This window comes from Lonchura striata, chromosome 5 (genome assembly GCF_046129695.1).
Source record: "Lonchura striata isolate bLonStr1 chromosome 5, bLonStr1.mat, whole genome shotgun sequence".
NCBI classification, from domain to species: domain Eukaryota; kingdom Metazoa; phylum Chordata; class Aves; order Passeriformes; family Estrildidae; genus Lonchura; species Lonchura striata.
The window spans coordinates 13,926,770-13,946,764 of record NC_134607.1 but is presented as its reverse complement, the minus strand read 5'-3'; the positions used below and the strand labels follow the sequence as shown (position 1 = coordinate 13,946,764).

At 41.1% G+C, this 19,995-nt stretch overlaps 1 protein-coding gene across 5 annotated transcripts in view; it reads right to left on the bottom strand.

Moving 5' to 3' along the window:
• Positions 1–19,995, bottom strand: part of CALD1 (caldesmon 1) — a 177,501-nt gene that overhangs the window by 71,377 nt on the left and 86,129 nt on the right. For 4 of the 5 annotated variants that reach the window (XM_077783314.1, XM_021552045.3, XM_077783317.1 and 1 more), the window contains exon 3: positions 16,102–16,213. In XM_077783314.1, the coding sequence (XP_077639440.1) occupies positions 16,102–16,172 (71 nt within the window). In that variant the 5' untranslated portion in view covers positions 16,173–16,213. Of the gene's footprint in view, positions 1–16,101; positions 16,214–16,915; positions 17,141–19,995 lie in introns of those variants that run through there. The other variant, XM_077783315.1, reaches the window with a different exon arrangement.

Here is a 19,995-nt window from a genome sequence, read left to right as displayed (position 1 = left end):
ATGGTTTTAGACACAGCAACAACCATAGCTGGATAGTGCAGTACATTCTGTTCTACCAATGGCAACTCTACAGCATCATCTACATCTGATTCTCATTCTTTCTGGTATCCATATTATAGCTTTTAGAACAGGATAACAACTAGTACCCCACAGCCTCCCTCCCCAATTCTGTGGTCATCAGCTCACTACTCTCAACATAGTTAATTGATAAATAATGGAGAACGAGGCTAGGGAGGAGGAAGTCTAACAAATAGAGTTGGGTTACATAAGCAACCCTTTTTTCACCCCTAAAAGTCTTAATTTATTATCTGTTCCCAACATTCACTAAATGCACAGGCTCAGCTGCCACATTCCCCTCTTCTGCCTAAAAAAGGCTGCAGGCATTTCTGTGCCCTTTGAGACTCACACTGTTCTTTATTACAAGGTGAAGTGGCGTTTGCCCCAGTTTATGAAACCCCCAAGTACAGCTTGCCAGCAATCTGCAGAGCAGGCTGTTCAGTAAGAAAGCTCCCAGCTGCCCTCTGCCTTGGAGAGGCAATGTGGTCCTGTGGCTGAGCCATGGCTTCTATTCCCAGGTCTGCCACTCAGTGATTAAAGATGGAACTTGAGGTAAAATGTGTTATGACAGCCTAAACCTGTGGTGACAAAGGCACATTTACAGGAAACAGGGTCATGGTTCTGGCTTAAGAGAGAAAAGAAAGAAAAAAAGAAGAAAAAAAAAAAAGGGGGGGGGGGAGGGGAGAGATGGAGAGGGGAGCAGAGGAAAAACAAAACGAAAAGCAAAAAGAAAAGGAAAAAGAAAAAGAAACTGATATGGCAATAGCTACTGTCCCAGATGATGAATCCAGTTCACAAATGGCAGAAGAGTGCCTTCAAGTCAGAAGGTTCCTGCCCTTGTTTCTGATCACTTTCCCAAAAACTCCAGCATCATGTTTGTTAGTTTTGGACAGAATAAGTCTCCAGATGTCTCCCACGTCCTCCTCTCACACACATGCTCAGCAACATTAAATTGCCCTATCCACTGACCATTCAAGATGTGACTAAAGCTTGCACAGGCATTTGAAAAACCCTTCAGTCTCCTCAAACAAAACCTGTAGTGGTGAAATCCCACAGAATCCAGTGGAAAGGGGTTACAAGATGATGTTACTCCTCTCCAGCTTCTGAAAAGGTTTATTAAGAACACAGCTCCTCCATAAAAGCCCTGCACGCCATGCAAATCACCTCATGCCTTCTCAGTGCCAGCCACCCAACAGCCAGCAAGTCCAGCACTATCAGGCTATCCATGTTATCAGCCTCCCTTGCCAGGAGACATCATCAGCAGACACACTGCAGGATCTCCCTATCAACATCCAGGAGCCAACAGCCAGTGGCAGAGATAAGCAATGGCTCCACATGCAATTTTCCCTGCAATGAAACATACACAGAGTCCTTATGAAATGTAACAGAGGTGGGCCAACCTCCAAAGACCTTAAAACTTACGGAGAATGATTCCTGAAGTCTATGACCAAGGCTGCTTTTCATGGCTTCTCCTTCTAAAAGTGGTCTGTACCAAAGTACAGGTGCTAAAAGCTGTGAGCCTGGATGATTTGCACATCATTCTCCAAATTCTGCAGCCTGGAGGAGATCTGGTAAGTAGAGGCAAGCAAAAGGCACTACTACATCCCCTCTGACAGATTTGTGGCCAAGTCCCTCCTCACTCCCCACTTGGAAAGCTAAAGAACAGCACTGCCCTGCTAAAAGGATGATGCAGGGATATATATACATTTAGTAAATAATTGACCAAATGCCAGAAGCTCTGGTTATAGAAGTGTACAAAGCAGCTTTCATCATGAGAAGCACTACAGTGCTAAAATGAGGAGCAAAAGCAGTAAAAAATGGCATTACTATTCCCAACAGAAGGAATCACTTTCAGCTACCTTTCAAGCAGTCTGCTCTGGCCAGATTTCTTTATGTTTATGCTTACATCCTTCCTTTATCTAATGAAGCATTTGAGCTTTAAAGAGTCTGAATTCTAACTAGCAAAGAGGTTGTCCTATTAGGAAAGTCTCAATTTTAAACCCATTCTGCAGTTCTGTTTTATCCTGTGCTGCAGAAGAACAACTTGAAGGCACTACAGAAGTAGGCCATGAACACAGGAACCCTTTCCTTGTGGAAGGTGACTGTTCACATGAACACACATTTACAGAAGCATCTTTCATATCAAAAGTGTTTTACAAACTATAGAGACACAAATCTCCAGAAAAATGCAATTACTGGTGGTGTAAAAGGTGGCAGCCTACAAAATCATTCACTCCAATGGGACAAGGAAACATTTTTAGCTAAGAACAGTCCATGTTGCCCATTAAAATGGCACATTCTTTACCTCAGAGGACTGAAGACCTCAACATTTACCATATGCAAGGCAAATAAAGACAACATCCAGAATATTTTTATTAAAAACAATTGTCTGGAATACAAACGGTCGAATTTACAACGTGCTGGGTTGCTGCCGGATGTCAATAGAAAATGAACACATGCTGTAAATTCAGTGCTTGGTAATTAGGAAAATGTGTATGTTTCCCAAGCCTGCTTCTCTGTAGGTAGGACTAAAGGGCAACATTATGTCATTTCCCTTTGCGCAGGACTCCCTGTTGACTTCCATAAAGAATTTGGCTTAGAAACTGATGACAGGGTACAGCCCAAGTTGAGGAAAGAACAATCAATAAATAAATGAAGATGGGCTGGTGACGGAAAAGTCATTGCTAGTCACCAAGATGTCTTACCAGAATTTCTTCCAGCAGTAGAATGAGGATGAGACAGATGAACCCTGCTCTCAGTTTTACCAATCCCTCAAACCCAGAGTAACTATTAAACATGCACAAATACCAAAAAGAGGATTCAGACTGAAATGAGGGCAAGCCTTGAAAGAGAATGCAATTTAACATGGAATAGCTTTGAATGTATGACATGGCATGTTAAATGGGTCCCCTGAGCTTAACTGGCAACCAGCCCTTTCCTCCTGGATCTACCCTGCTTTAAAACATTTTCATTTATATTCGCTTGAATTTCAGAATTCTTCTGTTATCTTCAAGCAAGCACGGGAGTTTAAAAGCTTTCATCAGCTAAGCTGCATGTTTTGTGGTCTTTGCTCCACTTCTGTGCATTTAAGCTTTTATCTCCTCAAAGCAAGATATTCTATCTAGCAAAACCACACAGCCAACAGACTGAGAAGTCACATTTCCTCCAAAGTCAGAATAACCACAAGCATGCAAGACCTATGGTGATATCAAAGGCAATACATCAGGATCTCATTGTAAGTATGATGTGAGCACGATAGGTGAAATCAGGATGGAGCCAGCAAAGCAACAGGGAAACAGATGAAGAAAGTTAGGCTTTCAAGATATGAGTCACCAAAACAACACCTTCAAGCACTTCTCTTTACTCAAACAGTGTCAGAGCTGGTGACACAGCTGAAGTCTTTCATTATCTTCATAGTTTATTAGGTACTGTATTAGTCCATCTGATAGTAATCAGTAAATGAAAAATTAGATTACAAGTCCATTGGATTTGCCTGAACATTTCAGGTTTGCCTTGAATATATATTTTCTTCGTTCAATTTATGTATAGCCTCTACTTACATTCAGGCCTGAATAAACATGATGATATTTTCATTACTTACTAGGAGGTTTTCTCATATTAATTTAATCACCAATATATTCCTTCTCGTTAGAATATTGAAATGACTCATCCATTCTATCAAAAATTTGGGTGAGAAATTAGATTATAGCCCTGAAGGAATTTATTCAATCCTCCACTCTAAGATGATTACATGCTAATGAGAGAAAAGACTCTCTAGCTTGTACAAGAGAGAAGGGGAAGAGGGGGTGGAATTAAATATTTTCATTAAACAAATTCATCTTGTGGTATTCCAGCACAGACAAACCCTCCAGCTATCATAACTCACTGGCTTGAAAAGGTCATTAGCACTCTATCTCATTTTGCTGGGAGAAGGAAGAGCCAAATTCATGGCCATGACATGAAAATTTGTCCTTGTTATTGCTGTGGGATGACCTGATCCCTGAAATCCTACAGAAGACATTCTGAGGGACATTTTTTGTGAAATAACAGCAAAATCCATCCATCATGATAGTCACCAATCCATACATCCTGCAGCCCCAGTGAGTGCAGCAATAGCATCAATGCAAAATACACAGAACTTCAGGCCCTGCTTTCTCCCCTTCTTTCTACACTTCCCTACCCAACTATTTCCTTCTCCTTCTCAGACCAGCCTGGATATGTGGCACCAGACACATGATGCTTGCACTCAAAAAATAAGCTGCAGTGGGAAGCACTTTGTCATCTGTGTCTCTGACCTTCAGAGGAATACCCCACTGTGCAAGCTGGACCATAAAAGGAATACATGTTTAGCCAGTGTTTAGAAAATCCATCTCCTTGTCTTTCCCAGCTCTGGTGCTGCCTTATTAAGACACTGAAGTAGTAGCTGCTGGAGAATCTCAGGAATGATCCAAGCAACAGTGCCCAGAGCAAACTTGTCATTTCATGTAGGCTGAAAATGAACCTGAGAAAGCTGTGAGGACAAGCTTAGTGATCACAGGCTAGTAAAAGAAACCTATTCTGAAGAAACTACATCATCCTTTCCTGTGGAAATACACACAATTTTTTTTTTTTTTTTTCATTTCTAACCAAACATTTTCTATGTGGGAAAAAGGGACAAAACAGACTGCAGGTTGAGGACCTCATCTTGAGGGATGGCATGATGTGATATTCCAATACACTGGTATAATCATCTCATGAGGAGACACAAGGACCAAAAAACCCCTTCTCCAGTCTCTTCTGTGTTCTGGTCCTCTGAGGAGATGATAACACTGAAAATGGGAGGCATGGAGGCAGCCTTTTGTGGTGTCTCACATCCCAGCTGCAAGCTTTTCTGTGAAAATCCGATGGCTAAGTTTTGAGTAACAGTTTTGGAATTCAGGTGAAGATCAAAACCAAATTTGTGAGGTTTCCTGCTTGTTGTTTTTCCCTGCTCCCAAAAAGTCCATTTTATTTAAAGCCATTTATACCACCACATTTATTTTCTCTGCTAAAAAAAAAAAAAAAAAAAAAAAAAAAAAAACCCAAAAAAAAAAAAAAAAACAGATGGAAATAGTTTTATTCTTTATGCTAAGTAAGCATTCTGCTCTGGAGCCAACTTCAGCCCTCTATCTTTCTCACCATTGTAATTATAACACTGCCTTTCAGAAATTCCCACGATTGATACACTGAGTATCTGATCTTCTCTCTTTCACTAGAGGGCTGATAGTGTTATAAATGAAACCAGCTTGCTCCTGTTAACACTGTCTGCTCATTGGAATTCTGCTCAAAAACAATCTCCCAACCTCAAAACACATATTTCTCCAAATTAAGCTATTACATATAGGGACCTGTCTTGTGGTAGGAAGATGTGTCTTGTGAACACACAATTGTCTATGTTCTCAGTGACTTTAGAAGTGTATCACAGCTACGGAGTCCTTGCTTGTGCACAGAAATAGCAGAAAACTACCTCAAAGCTGGTTTGAAACCAAATGCACTAAATCTGTGCAAATGTCCCAGTGCACATGTGACTATGCTCACCCTCCCACTGTGCTGTTTCACAGTAAGACCTGCCTTGAGAGAAGCTCAGCTGACAAGCAGTAAATCAAGTCATGGTGATTTGGTTTCTTTCCACTCTGTGCACTTAACTGACTTAAAAATTTGCTATGATATGTATTCATCAGGTCAAAGAGGTCTCACTAAGGAGTACTTGCTCAATTCAATTAACTAATCCATATACCAAAATGTTGCCCACACCAAAATGTGGTCTCAAGCTGGTGGAAGAGGGAAGTAGGAGTATGGAGAAGTAACTTAGCCAAACCCTTGAAGAAGCTCTGCTCTTAGGTACCAATTTAGAGCACCTCTTCTGGTCTCAGCACAAGAACCCAGTCCACCTAGAAGATAACCTTTGCTAGAGCAGTCCTTGCTGCCTGCCTAAATTATGTCTGCATTGAAAATGGGTCACAACCTACCTTAAAGGAAACTAAGGCATGTTTTTAGAAAAATGTTAGAGGAAAAAAATCCCAGAAGACAAAATCCCAAATCAAAAGACAGTCACAACTTGCTGTTGAGTTGCAGCCTTCCCTTAATTTTCTATGTCAGCATGACAAACTTGCTGGCCTTTTATTCAAGACTCTCTAGTAAAGACTATTAATAAGCAAGTTTATTTGGACCAAGCAACAAGTTTTGACATAAAAAGGAGCAAAACAGCATCTATTTATATTTCCTTAATGTCAACCAACATGAAGTTAACCTTCAACTGTCACATACACTACCCACTGGTTTATACTTTCCAATAAACAAAAAGAAATGCATCCTGCTTACTTTTCCACTTCCCATCACCCTTGCTACTCCACAGGAAGAGAAGGGCTCAGCTGCAGCACCAACACAACTACTTCTCCTTCTAGTCTGTAGCTGTATCACTGTGTTGACCTGACCCTTGGGTCAGGCTCTGTGCCAGCGTTCCTGGGGACTGTGCTGTCACCAGACTTCTTTCCAAAGGTCTAGGTGCCCACTGACCTTATTTCTGGCCAGGAGTATATCCTGAGCTGTGTACTGATGAATTAATTTTCCCAAGAAGCACTGCCACCCGATGACTTTCTTCATGCTATGAAAGACCTTGAGCATGCAAGCACAATCTGCTGGCAAGAGGGTTTTTCCTCATTTAGCACGAGCTAATAAGTAGGTTACGATGAGAGAAATTAAGCCGCTTATAAACATTTATCTTCAGTAATTTAAAACTTGTTTAAAGGCACAAAGCCAAAAAATGCAGAAGCTAATTGACCAAATGAGATGCTTCTGCAAGTTGAAATCAGTTTGGGGTTTTATTTGCAAATCACATTTTTCCTCTGTGGTTCTTTGAACTGAGCTGTGAAGGGATGGCTTTGCCCGGGCTGCCAGCAATCTGATAGTGTTTACATAACTCTGCTTATTTGTGTGTAAAACTTGTGAGCATTTGACTTTATTTTATCTATTATCCCTGCAAACCAATTGGCCTCAGCTTTTTAAGGGGAAATCTCATATTCTGATTTTCTAGTTTCATTTCAGATATTAGATCATAAAAACGTTAATAAAATGCAAACTCACACTGAGAAGCAGATGCTCCTAGAAATAGTCTGGCTAAATTTATTTTCATGTCATTCCTTAGAGACTCTTACAGCTGGCCAATAACTGCAATTTCTCTCATGTCTGATAATTTCTACCATTCTGAACCCAGAATGCCCTGAAAATTAGTAACATAATTAAGCAATAAGTTCAATAATGTTCTTGTTATCTTAGAAGGCGGCATTTAAATGTAATGACTAAGAGATACCATTCCAAGTCTCCAAATTTGCAGTTTTAAAGGTTGACATTAGTTTTTCTTCTGTCCAGACCCTTGCAACACACATATGCAGCCTAGAGAGTATGTTACTGGAGGTAAATATATCAAACATATTTGCCTGCAGAGTATTCTTTAAAACTTTTCCTAAGACACAGGGATGTTCAACCATCAGCTTATTTTGTATGGGAACAATACAGTATTCCCTTTGCTTTTCTTTAAACTAAAGGAAATTTGTTGCCAAGCATCACTATTAAATATGAGTCCTTATTGAGTCAAAAGAAGGGTTAATGTAGATTTTTCAGCCCACTCATTTCTAAGCACATGCATTTGTGTGATGAGGTAAATGTAATCCTATGGTGTGAGAATGCTTTATACAATGAATTAAACTAACTCTGCCACTTGCACTAGTTGTGAATATCAGGCACATGGAAAATGATTAAGCAGCTGAGAGCTCAGCAACATACTTATTTTCTAGGAAGAAATATAGAAATATTGGGATTTCCCTGCCTAAAAGTCTGACAGAAGTAGACCAGGGACCAAGAACAGAACCTTTTTTTACTCTGAGTCAGTTTAGAACAATGCCTTTGGTCTCTGCCACGTGGAGTTAACAGAAGGTAAGGCTATGTGCCCTGCTGTGGATGGCACAGGGAATTTGAAGGCTCTGTGTCTTCACAGCCTTAGGCCAATTTTCACTTTATGCAGCTTTTTTGCATTTCAATATCTGAAATGTTTTGTATGAGAAAATTCTGGTGACAAATATGACTTGCACTGTTTGAAGGAATAATGACAGAGATGCAAAAGTGCTGCAGTCTGCCCTGGCTTAATAAACTACATACTGCCAATTTGCATCTAAGATACTAAATAGATGTAATTTTTCAACATAAACATGGCAGGAAAGACATGGACACTTATTTGCCCTATATCAGCTACATTTCTTCAGACTCACTGTTTTCTTTGTGCAGACCTATGTTTTGGTCAAATCCTGAAAATCAAGATAAAATTCCATGTTATATTGCTCCTTGTATGGTGCTCTTTCAAGCAGGCATGCTGATCAGAATTATCAATAATAAGTACAAAAATCTGTTTTTCCATGCTTTTATTTATTAGATATTTAAATATCCAGATCCAGTTGGATCTGGAAAATAATATCCAGCTCATGAGGGACATCAGTCCAGTTAAAACTAATAAATTCACAGTAGGAAACAAAGGGCAGGTTTTCCCCTGGCAGTAGGTGGGTTACCTGGTTAGAGGATTGGAGGTGACTCGTTTTTGGAAATGACCAATCATTTCCAGAATTCCATGGTGTTTCCAAGAGATGAAAGATGGGGCATTTTTCCAACTGTCTGGATTTTAGATTGGAACTGTCCTCCTAACAGATTGGCTGGCACAGTACACCTAGTACCCAGATTACAGAGTGATTTTAACATATTATAATCCATAATCTGGATTATTATATGAGATACTAAGGAGCTGATTTTGTTGTCTGCTTAGGAATTGCAGTGGGTTCAGCTGAGTGAAGCCTATACTCTGTATGTCTAGCTCTCTGGAATAACAAAGCTGCATTTATGAAGCACTTCTCTTGCATTTTAAAGAAAATGCAATCTGAAAAAAAACAAAAATTAGCCACTTAATTCTACCGAGCTTTCCATACATTTGGTTATTTCCTCCAGGACATTTGAAATGCTGCAATAGCTAAGATTTGTTTAGTATCCACTCTCACTTGAGAGTGACTGCAGCAGAGAAGGCTTTAATGAGCTACTTGGTCATGCTTTTCTGCTTGGGTTAAGAATGAACTCCAAAAATTGCACAATAGAGATTCAGTGTGAAGGGCCAAAGCCACCTCAACAATCCAAATACGTCCTGTCAGTCCTGAAATTCCAGGCAGCTGTGAAGACAGGTTAACAGCTGGAGCACTCTGCTTCAATTTGTTCTCAACTCTCATGCATCTCTAATCTTATTTATTCAGTGCCTCAATGTTTAACTCCTGGGCAGAAGATGTCATGTCTTGGCTCTAGCAAAAAGTGACTGTTATACAGAAAGACAAAAAGAAATCCCCAAAATGTTTGCAACTTCAGGATGTATGAAGTTCATGGAGAGAAAAAACACTGTAGTTTTTTTTTTTTTCTAGTAGCAAAAGAGGCTTGGAATAGATAGGATCACAGCCTTTAGGAGGACAGAGGCTTAACTTTTGGGGAAATTCAATTCTGAAATAAAACATGAACATTGGAAATTACATGGAACATATATGCAGCCAGATTCTCTTATGTTCAAACATGCACTCATTGAAAGCTTGTATTAAGGTCGTATTCTTCTTTCCTCAATACAAACCTGAAATGAAGCATAATCTCTGTAAACTCTACATAAAAACATAACCAGACTCTTGAGAACCAGAAATGGGCAACTCCTAGTGTTTCAAGGAAAGAGAAACCGGAAAGGAGCCATTTTTGTGTAATTCCTAAACTATGAACTCTGTTTAACATTTCTCACTAACATACACCCCGTATCAGGGATAACTCCACTGCAGGAACAAAAAACAGCTTCAGAAGTCATTTGTGGTCATTCAGCATTGGTCTGATGCTTACCCTCACTGTCCTGGACAGGAGAAGGACATGTTTTTACTTTCTGTGGCTGACAAAGATGACACTTCCTTGCTCTCCAGAAGCATTAAGCTGCTGTGGACATAAATGTGTCCAGTGTTAACCTCTCCAGAAGAAACATGCTGCTTCTCATTGTCCTGCAAAGATGCACCCTTCTGGTTTGATCTTCTTAACTTGAGCAATCAGTCCTTTGTGTGCTACCAAAGCTACAACAGGCTCAACAGGAACAGCAAAAAGCACATGAAATGTCCTTCTGGTTCTCTACTCACCTTTGTGGAGCCAAACTGAAATTCACTTGACTTCTTTTTCAGTTGTACCTAGTTGGGATTAACCATGTGTCTTGTTTTAGCAGAAGTTGCATTAAGCAATTTACTAACCCAAGAGAATTTTAGCCTCCTGCAGGTTGCTGCTATCCCTGGCCTGTAGGATCTTTTTCTTTAAAAAAAAAAAAAGAAACATTTAGCCACTGCCTTTAGAAATTAATGCTATCAAGAACCAAACAACTTTGAAGCAATATTTTTCTCTATATCCTACTCACATAAACTTTTTTTGGGTGAATTTAGTCATAGTAATAATTATTAATAAATAAATAACTAGTTGTCATGGTTTGACACGGAAAAAGATTTTTTTCCAGAAAGAAGAGGTCAATTTAGATATTGACCAATTAAAGGTAGACACACCTCTGAGAACACAGAGGGGTTAAAAGCAGAATTCCCAGGAGAACTTGCTCTCTCTGGTTCCAGTCAGCGTGCAGTGCAGCCTCCCCTGCCCAGCCGTGGCTGGAGGGACTGGAACCGGGCTGGCCCCTGCAGATGGAAGGGTGGAAGAAATCTGGGATGTCTCCATTCCCCCCCCCAGAGTTTCTCTCCCAAGAGGGAGAGAGAAAGAGACATCGGCAGTTCTGTCAGCAATTCCACCGCGAGGAAGGAGGAGCAGGGGGAGCTGCAAGGTGCCCAGTGCGTGGGAGCCACCAGAGTCTGGGCATCGAGCCATCCTGGGACTCCAGATTTTTAACCCTTCCTTAAGAGATAAAAGCTTTATAAATTTTTTTTTTCTTCCCCTCCTCAGTTTAAAAGAAAAGAAGAGAAACACCTTAAACCCTGAAATGTTAAAAAGTAAAATTCTAAATAAAAAGGGGACAAAGAGTAGCTTTTAGCTAGACTTTTCCGTATTAGCCACAAACTAAACCAATCTTCTCCTTCAAAAAAGACTGTATTTTAAGAAGATGCCAATAAATCAAGAAACCTGATTCAGCTAAAAAAAGACAGAAGTAGAGCAAACAGAAAAAAGTTAAAGAGTTTGTGGTAATACCCCTGTCCTCAAAAAAAAAAAAAAGAGAAAAAAATCTCTGTTCTTAAACCCTCAGCCCCAGAAGAAAATAAGAAAATAGGGGAGACTGTAGTCCCAAAAATAAAAAACTAAACTATTATTTTCTCCCCTCTTAGCAAGACAGCCTTAAAAAAAAATCCTAAAAGCAGTCTGTCCATCCATGCATTAGTAATAAAAGCACTGTACATAAAAAAAAAAAGTCACCATATCAAACTTTTCTCCAAGCAGTGCCATGTATAATATAGAAACACAAGATGTTCCATCTGTGTTTCCTAAGAGGGTCTATAGCACAAGAAAAACTCCTGTCTCCCTCAATAAACTAAATATCAGTTGCCTGGGGGGTGGAAACCTAATTAAAGTCCAAATTATATCTCACTATAGTTTATTAAAATTAAATAGTAAGAAAAAGAATATTTTACAAAGTTCTCATTTAAATCTATATGTATTTTTTCCCTTCCTTTCTCTCTTTTATAATCATAGCTTAATAAATGTCTTTTTTTTTTCTTATTATTAAGCTTAAACCTACTTTATTCTCAATTCCATTTCACAACATTCAATTAAAAAATTACATTTTCATAAGAGCACTAGCATTGTGCCAGTGTCAAACCATGACACTAGTAATAGTAGTTGACCTAGTTAACCCCGTCTCTTTGCCATATTTTCACAACAGGATGACCAACATCTCTCCTTCCTCATGATATGATCTACAATCCCTTAGGGAAGAGCATGACACAGGGCAAAACTCTGGTTCAGATTCAAAGTTTAGCTTCAGCTAAATGGAGGCCAGCCTGACAATGACCCTAAGACCTTCCAGAAGTCTGCAGTAGTGATGATGTGACAATGGAGCAAATTGGATCAGCTCCCTAGTATAATTAAAAAAAACAAAAACAAACACCAAATACAAACAAAACAACAATCACAAAGTAGAAGTAAAGATTCATTGCTGGTACAATAGTAAGTCAGCCACTTGTAAATTTGAGGCTTAAGTACTGAATAGATTAACCTGAGAAGTATTCTTTAGAGAGTTCAAGGGGCTTATTTCTGCTCTCAATTATGCTGCAGTCAAGGAAGTAGGTGCATTGTCCTTTTAAGAAGTATTTCACCTCAATTTTTCAGTGCAGCTGCAGCAGACTGAAGTGGACCAACAAGACACTCAGAAACCACCACCCCTGCAGACACCAAACAAACTCTGCCCAGCTCCAAGCTAAATTCTTCCAGCATCAGTTACAGCATCAAAATGGCAAAACCTGATGGTTTTATTCAAGAGAACATCTTTTAGTGCCTAGAAGGAGGCACAAAGCAGCAGGTGGTATTTGTTTTTTCCCTTGCTGAAAGAAGTCAGTCCCCTGTGCTCTAATTGCACATGGGATTGTTGCTGTCAGGTATGTGCAGCTCACTTCTGTGACAGCCCTGACACTCCAGCACAGAATGTACCCTGTGGCTGGGGAGGCAAAGCCTTCACCCAGCTCTTTCAGGGCTGCCACTGCCTAATAAATCAACTGGCTAGAATAACACTGGTAGGGCTTAATCCAAAGGCCACTGAAATCAGAGCAAAGTTTCCCACTGGCTTCAGTCTGGTACCTCAGGATTTTATAAAACCCATGCACAGGAGTCCCTGGGCTGCTGTCCTGCCCCTGGGGAGCAAGACAAAGCCTTGGCTTTGCCACAGAGCAATTAAAGATGTAGCACATCCCACCACCCCAACAGCTGAAGGTTTTCCTTTTTTCCCCTGACCTCACACCTGACCAGTACCCCACCAGATGCAGAATGCTTCCAGACAGGCACAACACTACCATATGTTGTCCTGGGTTTTCCAGGCTGTGCCTGAAAAGTCTCCTCTGCTCCTGAGGTACCTGAGCTGCTGGGTTCCTGCCAGGCTGAGCACATGCAATAAATCTGACAGCCTGGGAGAAAGCTGGACAAAGTCCCATATGTCTGCTGTTGGAAACATGCCCCCTAGACAGATCTGCAGTGCTACTCCAAACACGTTGATAGGCCTCCAGAGATCCAGACAAATATAAACAGTAAAAAAAAAAAAAAAAAAATAATAAAAAAAATCTGGCTGGACAACATTTCTGGGTGGGCACAGTGAGCCTGTGTGGGAAATTGAGAACATCTGGAATACCTTGAAATTGTAAGAACTTAAAATCAAAAAAACTCTATTTTGTTTTTGAGTTGGTGACAATTTTTATCTGAGTTGCCTCTGCATGAACTACTAGCCACAACATGTACCAGGGGTGAAATGCAATGTCACTCTTCAAAGACAAAACGTGTCCTCAGGATCCTAAGCATATGAACCCAGAGGTTCTAAGCACATGAGCCCAGAATGCCAGGGCTACACAGCACAATAAAGTATAATTTCCAACAGATTTCTAATGGAAAAAAGCCCCAAACCACAAAGCCTAGCACCAGACCTCAAGGACTGAACTTACACTGAGCTTCTCCAAAGATTAAATAGCTGGACATCAGTGGCTCCAGCATCACAGACACTTGGGAATCTGACAGCTCATGTAGCCTCACCAATCCTAACACAGCCTTGGGTTCCCATGAAGACATGGTAGCATCAAGCCACTCTTGAGCATGTGGTGCAGGATTCCATGCTGCTACATTTTCACCCCTCAGTCTTCCTTGGGCACAGGCACCCAGCTAGAAAGATGGGCTTCCAATGTGCATTTATCCCAGGAAATGGCAAAATGCTGAGTTACTGCTGATGGGTATGGCTGCTGGCATTTCTGGCTTTACTCTTCTACTCAAAGAAGCCTAAACAGTATATAGGAGACCTGGCAAGCATGTTACAGCCTACACAGGTCCATCTCTCCATCTCCCAGCAGAAATTCTTGCAACCAGTGCTTGATTCCCCACAGTAAGGCTACAGCCCACTGATGGGAGGGCCAGGGAAATGGCCTCTGCTCACAACTTATAAAGGAACATTTCCAACCTCCATGCTGTGCTTTAGGACTGTACAATTCACTTAATAATACTCCTAAAAGTGTTCAGAGGCAAATCTGGCAAGCAGATTTCTGCAGCTTATGACATGTGAACATGTTGTGGTCATATTATTAAAGGCGAAGATGATCCCCAAATCCCTAAAAATCTGAATTCACCAAAACCAATGCAGCATCACATATTCATTTATTAATAACTGCCCCAGTGCTGCTTCCCTTCCCTCTGTGTGAGCACTGCAATGGGGGCAGATGCTCAGCTCCTGCCCCACTTTGCCCTTGCTGGGGCAGGATTTGGGAGGTTCCAGCACCTGGAGCTGAACTTGAGAGTCAGGCTCTGTTATTGTTAAGGCAAATCAAAAATAAAAAGGCCAGACTAAATTCTTTTTAAGATCCTGAGATTTTTAAAGCAGTCTTGTGACTTTTAAGGGGTCTGACTCATGGTACTTGAATGCTTGAAGCTGGCAGCAGCAAAGGGAGTACAGCAAGATTTAGCGTACAGTAATTTATTGTTGAAAGCCCTCAACTGTGTGGGAAAGGGCATGGAGCACATCTGCAGTGATTAGGGAGAAAAAGGGACACAGGCTCAAGTCCTTCTCCTCTGGCCAGGATGCCACCAAGCTACCCTCCTCCATGAAAGCACCAGGCTAAACCCCAACAGAGCAGACATGGAAAAACCACTTCCCATTAGCAGCATGGGATACACGTGACACCCTGGATTTCACCTCCAGTGATGGCAAGGCAAGAGCCCACTATCCCCAACCCCTGGAGCTGTCCCTGCCTGCCCAAACCAGCCACACCACATGGCCGATGCCCAGGTCACTCCACAGCCTCTGCAAGCTCAATGAGAGCCTGGAGGTCTTCAAAGAGAAGTCAAGTGGCATTTTTCTACAGAAATTCACACAGGGAGTTACAAGCCCTAACATCCTCCACAGACCACCCAAGGCCTCTATTCCCAACAAACCCTAAGGCCTTTCCTTTAACAGCTTTGCTCAAAGAAGAAGAAACAAAAATTAAGTCCCTCTTCAGAATTAAGTACAAAAATGAGAACAAAATGTGCTTAAACCTAGCTTTTATTTTTTTTAAATCAGTGCAGTGTTAATAAGCTAAATCAAATCTTTTTATCACTGAAGATACTTCAAAAATAAATGGAGCCTTTCTCCCTGCTTACACCAGTGTAAATCATGAAATTTCATTAAAGCAAACAGAACTGTACAGGTGTAAATTGGGTTGAGTTAATGAAATATCATTGCCTGTATTTTTAGGTATTTATTTCATAAATTGACATCGTCATACCCACATCAAATTCTGCTCTCATTTCACCATAGTAAATCTTTGACAACTGACAGCAGGTGGGTTCTTGTTGCCCACATAAAGTGACTGCAAGTGAATAAAAAGCAACAGGCAGTACAAACACAACACCAACAGCACAGTAATGGCAGACAATTCACACATATGCTATACTGCATATACCAAGTGTATCCCAGTTTTCAATTTATATCTTATAACTTTAACATCTATAATAACTGATACATAAATATCTGGCAAACACAAACCCTTCTGCACAGCACTCACACAGCATCTGAGGATGAGATTTCCTTGCTATGATTTCACATGGCCATATTCCACCACCTTTGCTGTTTGCATTTATTCATGTAGCAAAATAACTGGAAGCAGTGTAAGGAAATTAGGCAATACAACCCCACAACATTAGCTAAAGCTGTTTTTTTGGCACATATCGATAGCACAAGGACTCTTTGGAACTTCAGGCAGAAATTCTCATAGCCACTGCTAATCAAAGGCCAGCCAGCAGCACCATTTTCCAGATGTAGTAACTCACCTCTCTGCTTCCAGGCGCATTTCCTCACGCTTTTGCCTCCTGAGTTCTCTGCGGCGTTCAAAGTCATCCATGGTGGGTGTTTAAGTGTTCCAAGCTCTGGGAAGATCCAAATCTAAAAAGGAGATGATCACTTAGATGAGAGTGAAAGCACAAGGGATGCATCTAACCAACTGAGTCCATTTAGTTTTGTTTTGCTGTCTTAGCTTCGCTGTATCTATTTTCTTTTTCCATAAAAAAATTCAACTTCCTCAGTACTGTTGAGATAAACAAGATTAATGAAATGTCTTGTAGCATAAACATAGCCCGTGCCTGCGTTTAGTTTCCTAGTTAAAATTAAATCAACATGCTTCAAGTAAGGACTGTATACATCTGCTAGCCACAGACTAGCTATTTGTAACGTCACAGGTCTTTTCCACTAACAAAAGCGACAATTCAGCAGGATTTTTAACTTTAAGCTTCCAATTTTTCACCACAAGCAATAAAAGCACTGCACAAGAGAGTTCTTATTTTCTTTAGCTGCACAGATAATTAAAAGTTCTGCAAAAGTTAGTCCCCGTCTGGCTGTTCCCACCCCCACCTTCAGAAATGCAGAAAAAAAGAAAGTGAAGAGAAAACGAGAGGAGAAAGAAAAGGAAAAAAGGGGTGGGGGGGGGGGGGGAGAAAAAGAGAACAAAAAGAGAAACAAGAGAAATAAGCCACTGCTTTTAAATACCACCCAGGGGAAGTCAAACTATGTACAAATCCTGCTGAAAGAACGAAGAATAGCAATATTTTTTTTTTGTAGTTGAATCCGCACGTTTTGCCCGTGCCCTACCTTCTTCTCTATGATTTAGTCCATGAAGTATTTTCCCCTTTACAGTTCTTCATATACAAACCCTTTCCAGCCTCGGTTTATATCCCATCAAGCCGACTATTACAGAATTCCCCTGCAGCCCCCAAACCAAAAAATGACTACCAGAAAAGGGAAAGCTGTTCTCTTTTTGTCCCTGCTTTGTTTACAGAGCTGTCAGTGGTTAGTTAAACTCTGCCTGGAATCTGGCATTTAAGGCCTGCTCTAAGATTGCTTCCTGTGCAGGGCTGGAGGCCTCAGCTTCCTCTGCAATCCCAGCCCCGGCGCTGTGCTCGGAGCATTTCCACCCCACAAAATCCACGTTCCTCAGCCCGTCACGCCGCGGGGAAAGCCGCCGCGCTAAAACTTCCAAAAGTGCCTCCGGAGCCGCTCGCGGCTGGAGGCGAATGAAGCCAAGGTGCATTTGGGCATTATTTGAAGCGCTCTGTTTGCAGATGGAGATCGGCTTTATTTATGGTCCTCCCTGTAAAATCACTGGCACCAGCAAAGCCTTGCATGACTTCAGGGAATTTGTGGCCTTTTCTGCCCCCTTTTTTGGATTAAAACGATGCTGAGGGCAGGGGTTTTGTGAAGGTTATTTTATTAGTTTACTTTCCCTGGGGGTATTGTTCTTTTTGATTTGCTCCCAGATTGGGGGATTTAAATTATTGATGTTGTTGATGTTCCTCTCATTTGTCTGGGTTTTTTTTTTGTGGAGATTCAAGGGAAAGATTAATTTTGCAAATCTGATAGAGACACTACAATTGCTGCTGCTTACTTTTTTAAAAATTCAGGTAGACCACGTATCTAAAAAGCAAGTTGTAACAGGGGTTTTTGCCAATCTTGTTTTTACTTTTAGCACTAGGTACCCCTTGAAGAACCCAGAACAGCAAATGTTCCATTTTCTCCCAAGAAGCGTTTCCATCTCAGCCCACACGTGCAGCTAAATCTGGCCCCAGTTTCTTTACTGGAGGACCTGTGAGTTGCAGGACTGATGTGGTTCCCCCTGGCTGGGAGACAAGGATCAAAGGAGGAATGGCACACTACAAAACAAATTCAAAGCAGCACGCTGTGGGTTTCCGTGCAATGACAGTGTCCTCAGGTACTAAGCCTGTACCAGGCATATAGTCTGTGGAGCACAGTCACCATCAGGGATTTAAACAAAGAATTGGCTGTAAGGATGACTGCTCACATGCTAGAAACAAGAATCCCAAAGCTTTTTCCTGCTTTGCCTCCCCAAAGCAGATATGCTTTCATATCTGATTTACGTGCACCTTCATCACCTCCTACCCAGCCAGGCACATCCCTCTCTCCACCTCTGAAGACACTCTTTCCTTCTGGGCTGCTCAAGGCTCTGTGCACCAACATGACCCCCATACCCTCTCCAAATATCCCAGCCCATCCTCCACTGTTCTACATGGTCCTCAGCACCACCTCTCATCTCTGAAAGCTTGAGCCCTTCCTCACTGAGGAAGTCTGAGGAGGATAATAACAACAACCCAGAACTATTTCTGTTCTTCCTCCTCTCTTTTCCTTCCCAGGAGCACTGGGGAGGTTGCCCAGCAGTGATAAGGAGTTCCCTGATACAGCAAATTTTCCCCATCCTCAGGATACTTTTCTGTCGTGCAATGAAGATCAGATGGATGGATGATGGATGGATTTCTTGGGAGGATGTCAAGGGTTTATCCCAGTGTAGTGTCTCAAAGGACTGAGGCACAGCCACTGCATGACATTCATAAGGCTTGCAATCCAAATCTTTTTCAAAAATCAGGAAGCCACTTGGGAAATGGAGTTCAGGTCAACAGTTGACCTTTAGCTAGCAAAGCCATATTAGTACAAGGAGTCATCAGCCAGAAGGTTCACTTAAAGAAGTCAACTATTCAGTGCTGTTCACTGTCTCCCCAGAAATGAGAAGCTGTCTTTCAGCCTCTGAGAATCAACTTGACAATAACACCTAAAAATTCTTCCCCTTTCCACAAAAATATGCAATATATAATAAAATGCACTTTTTAAATACATAGTATAAAATCTAAGATTCTCAGAAGACTCAAAAAATTGCTTTACTTATTGACATAGGTACCAATTATTAGAAGTGGTTTTTATGAGCCATTTTTTGGAGTGTACACATTTTAATGTTTATTTTTTTAAGATTATAATTGTTCATGAATAAAAACATCCTGGGACAAAATGTAACACTCCACTCAACTCCCCTCCAGGGCCTGCCTTCAAAGCCACTTGGGAAAACATCTCTCTGCATGACCTTTCAAGGTGCGCAAAGACATTTTATTTTTCTACTCTTTGAATGCATATTTATTTTCCTGGAACACTTATTTTTAATAAGTTAGTGTCAAACCATAAAAGTTCCATTTTCAAAAAAGAGGAATCTATCCCAAGAAAGCTGTTTCAAAAGCAATGTTTCATTCAACCTCAAAAAGAAAAATTCCCTAGTTTTATTTTAAATATAAAATTTTAGGGGTTCAAATTAAAGTGGAAAATATTTTGATATCTCAATTATTTTTTCCAAATTATTTCCAGGTGTGCTTTTCATCTAATTCACCTAGAAAACACCAATAAATTTTAAAGAAGCATAAATATATATACATTTATGTTCCAGTGAGCTCATGGGCACTCTGTGCCCCCTTCCCCGGGACCCTGTGACTCTGATCAAGATATCCCTGGACCCCTCCTTCCTGCCCCAACAGGGTTGGCAGAGAGCCAGGGAAGCCCACCCTGTCCAAAGCCCATAGAGACCCCTGACATTTCCTGTTCGTCCTCTTTTGCCCCACTCTCCACATGGACATCACAGAATAAAGAGAGCTGAACCAACATATCTGGGGTAAGAGCCTCTTTTGGAAATGTTTACCATCTCCTGATATTCCTCCCCTCAAAGCCTCGGATCTCTGGGCTAGCCTGATAATTAAGGGGGCTGTGTGAGGAGGGGGAACGTCACATTTATTGAATAAATGTGGATGTCTGAAATTATTTGACCAGTTCTATTCCCCTGGCATCCACACCTATGTGCACCGTGGGCTACTCTTAGTGTGAAAAGATCCACCACTTAACAT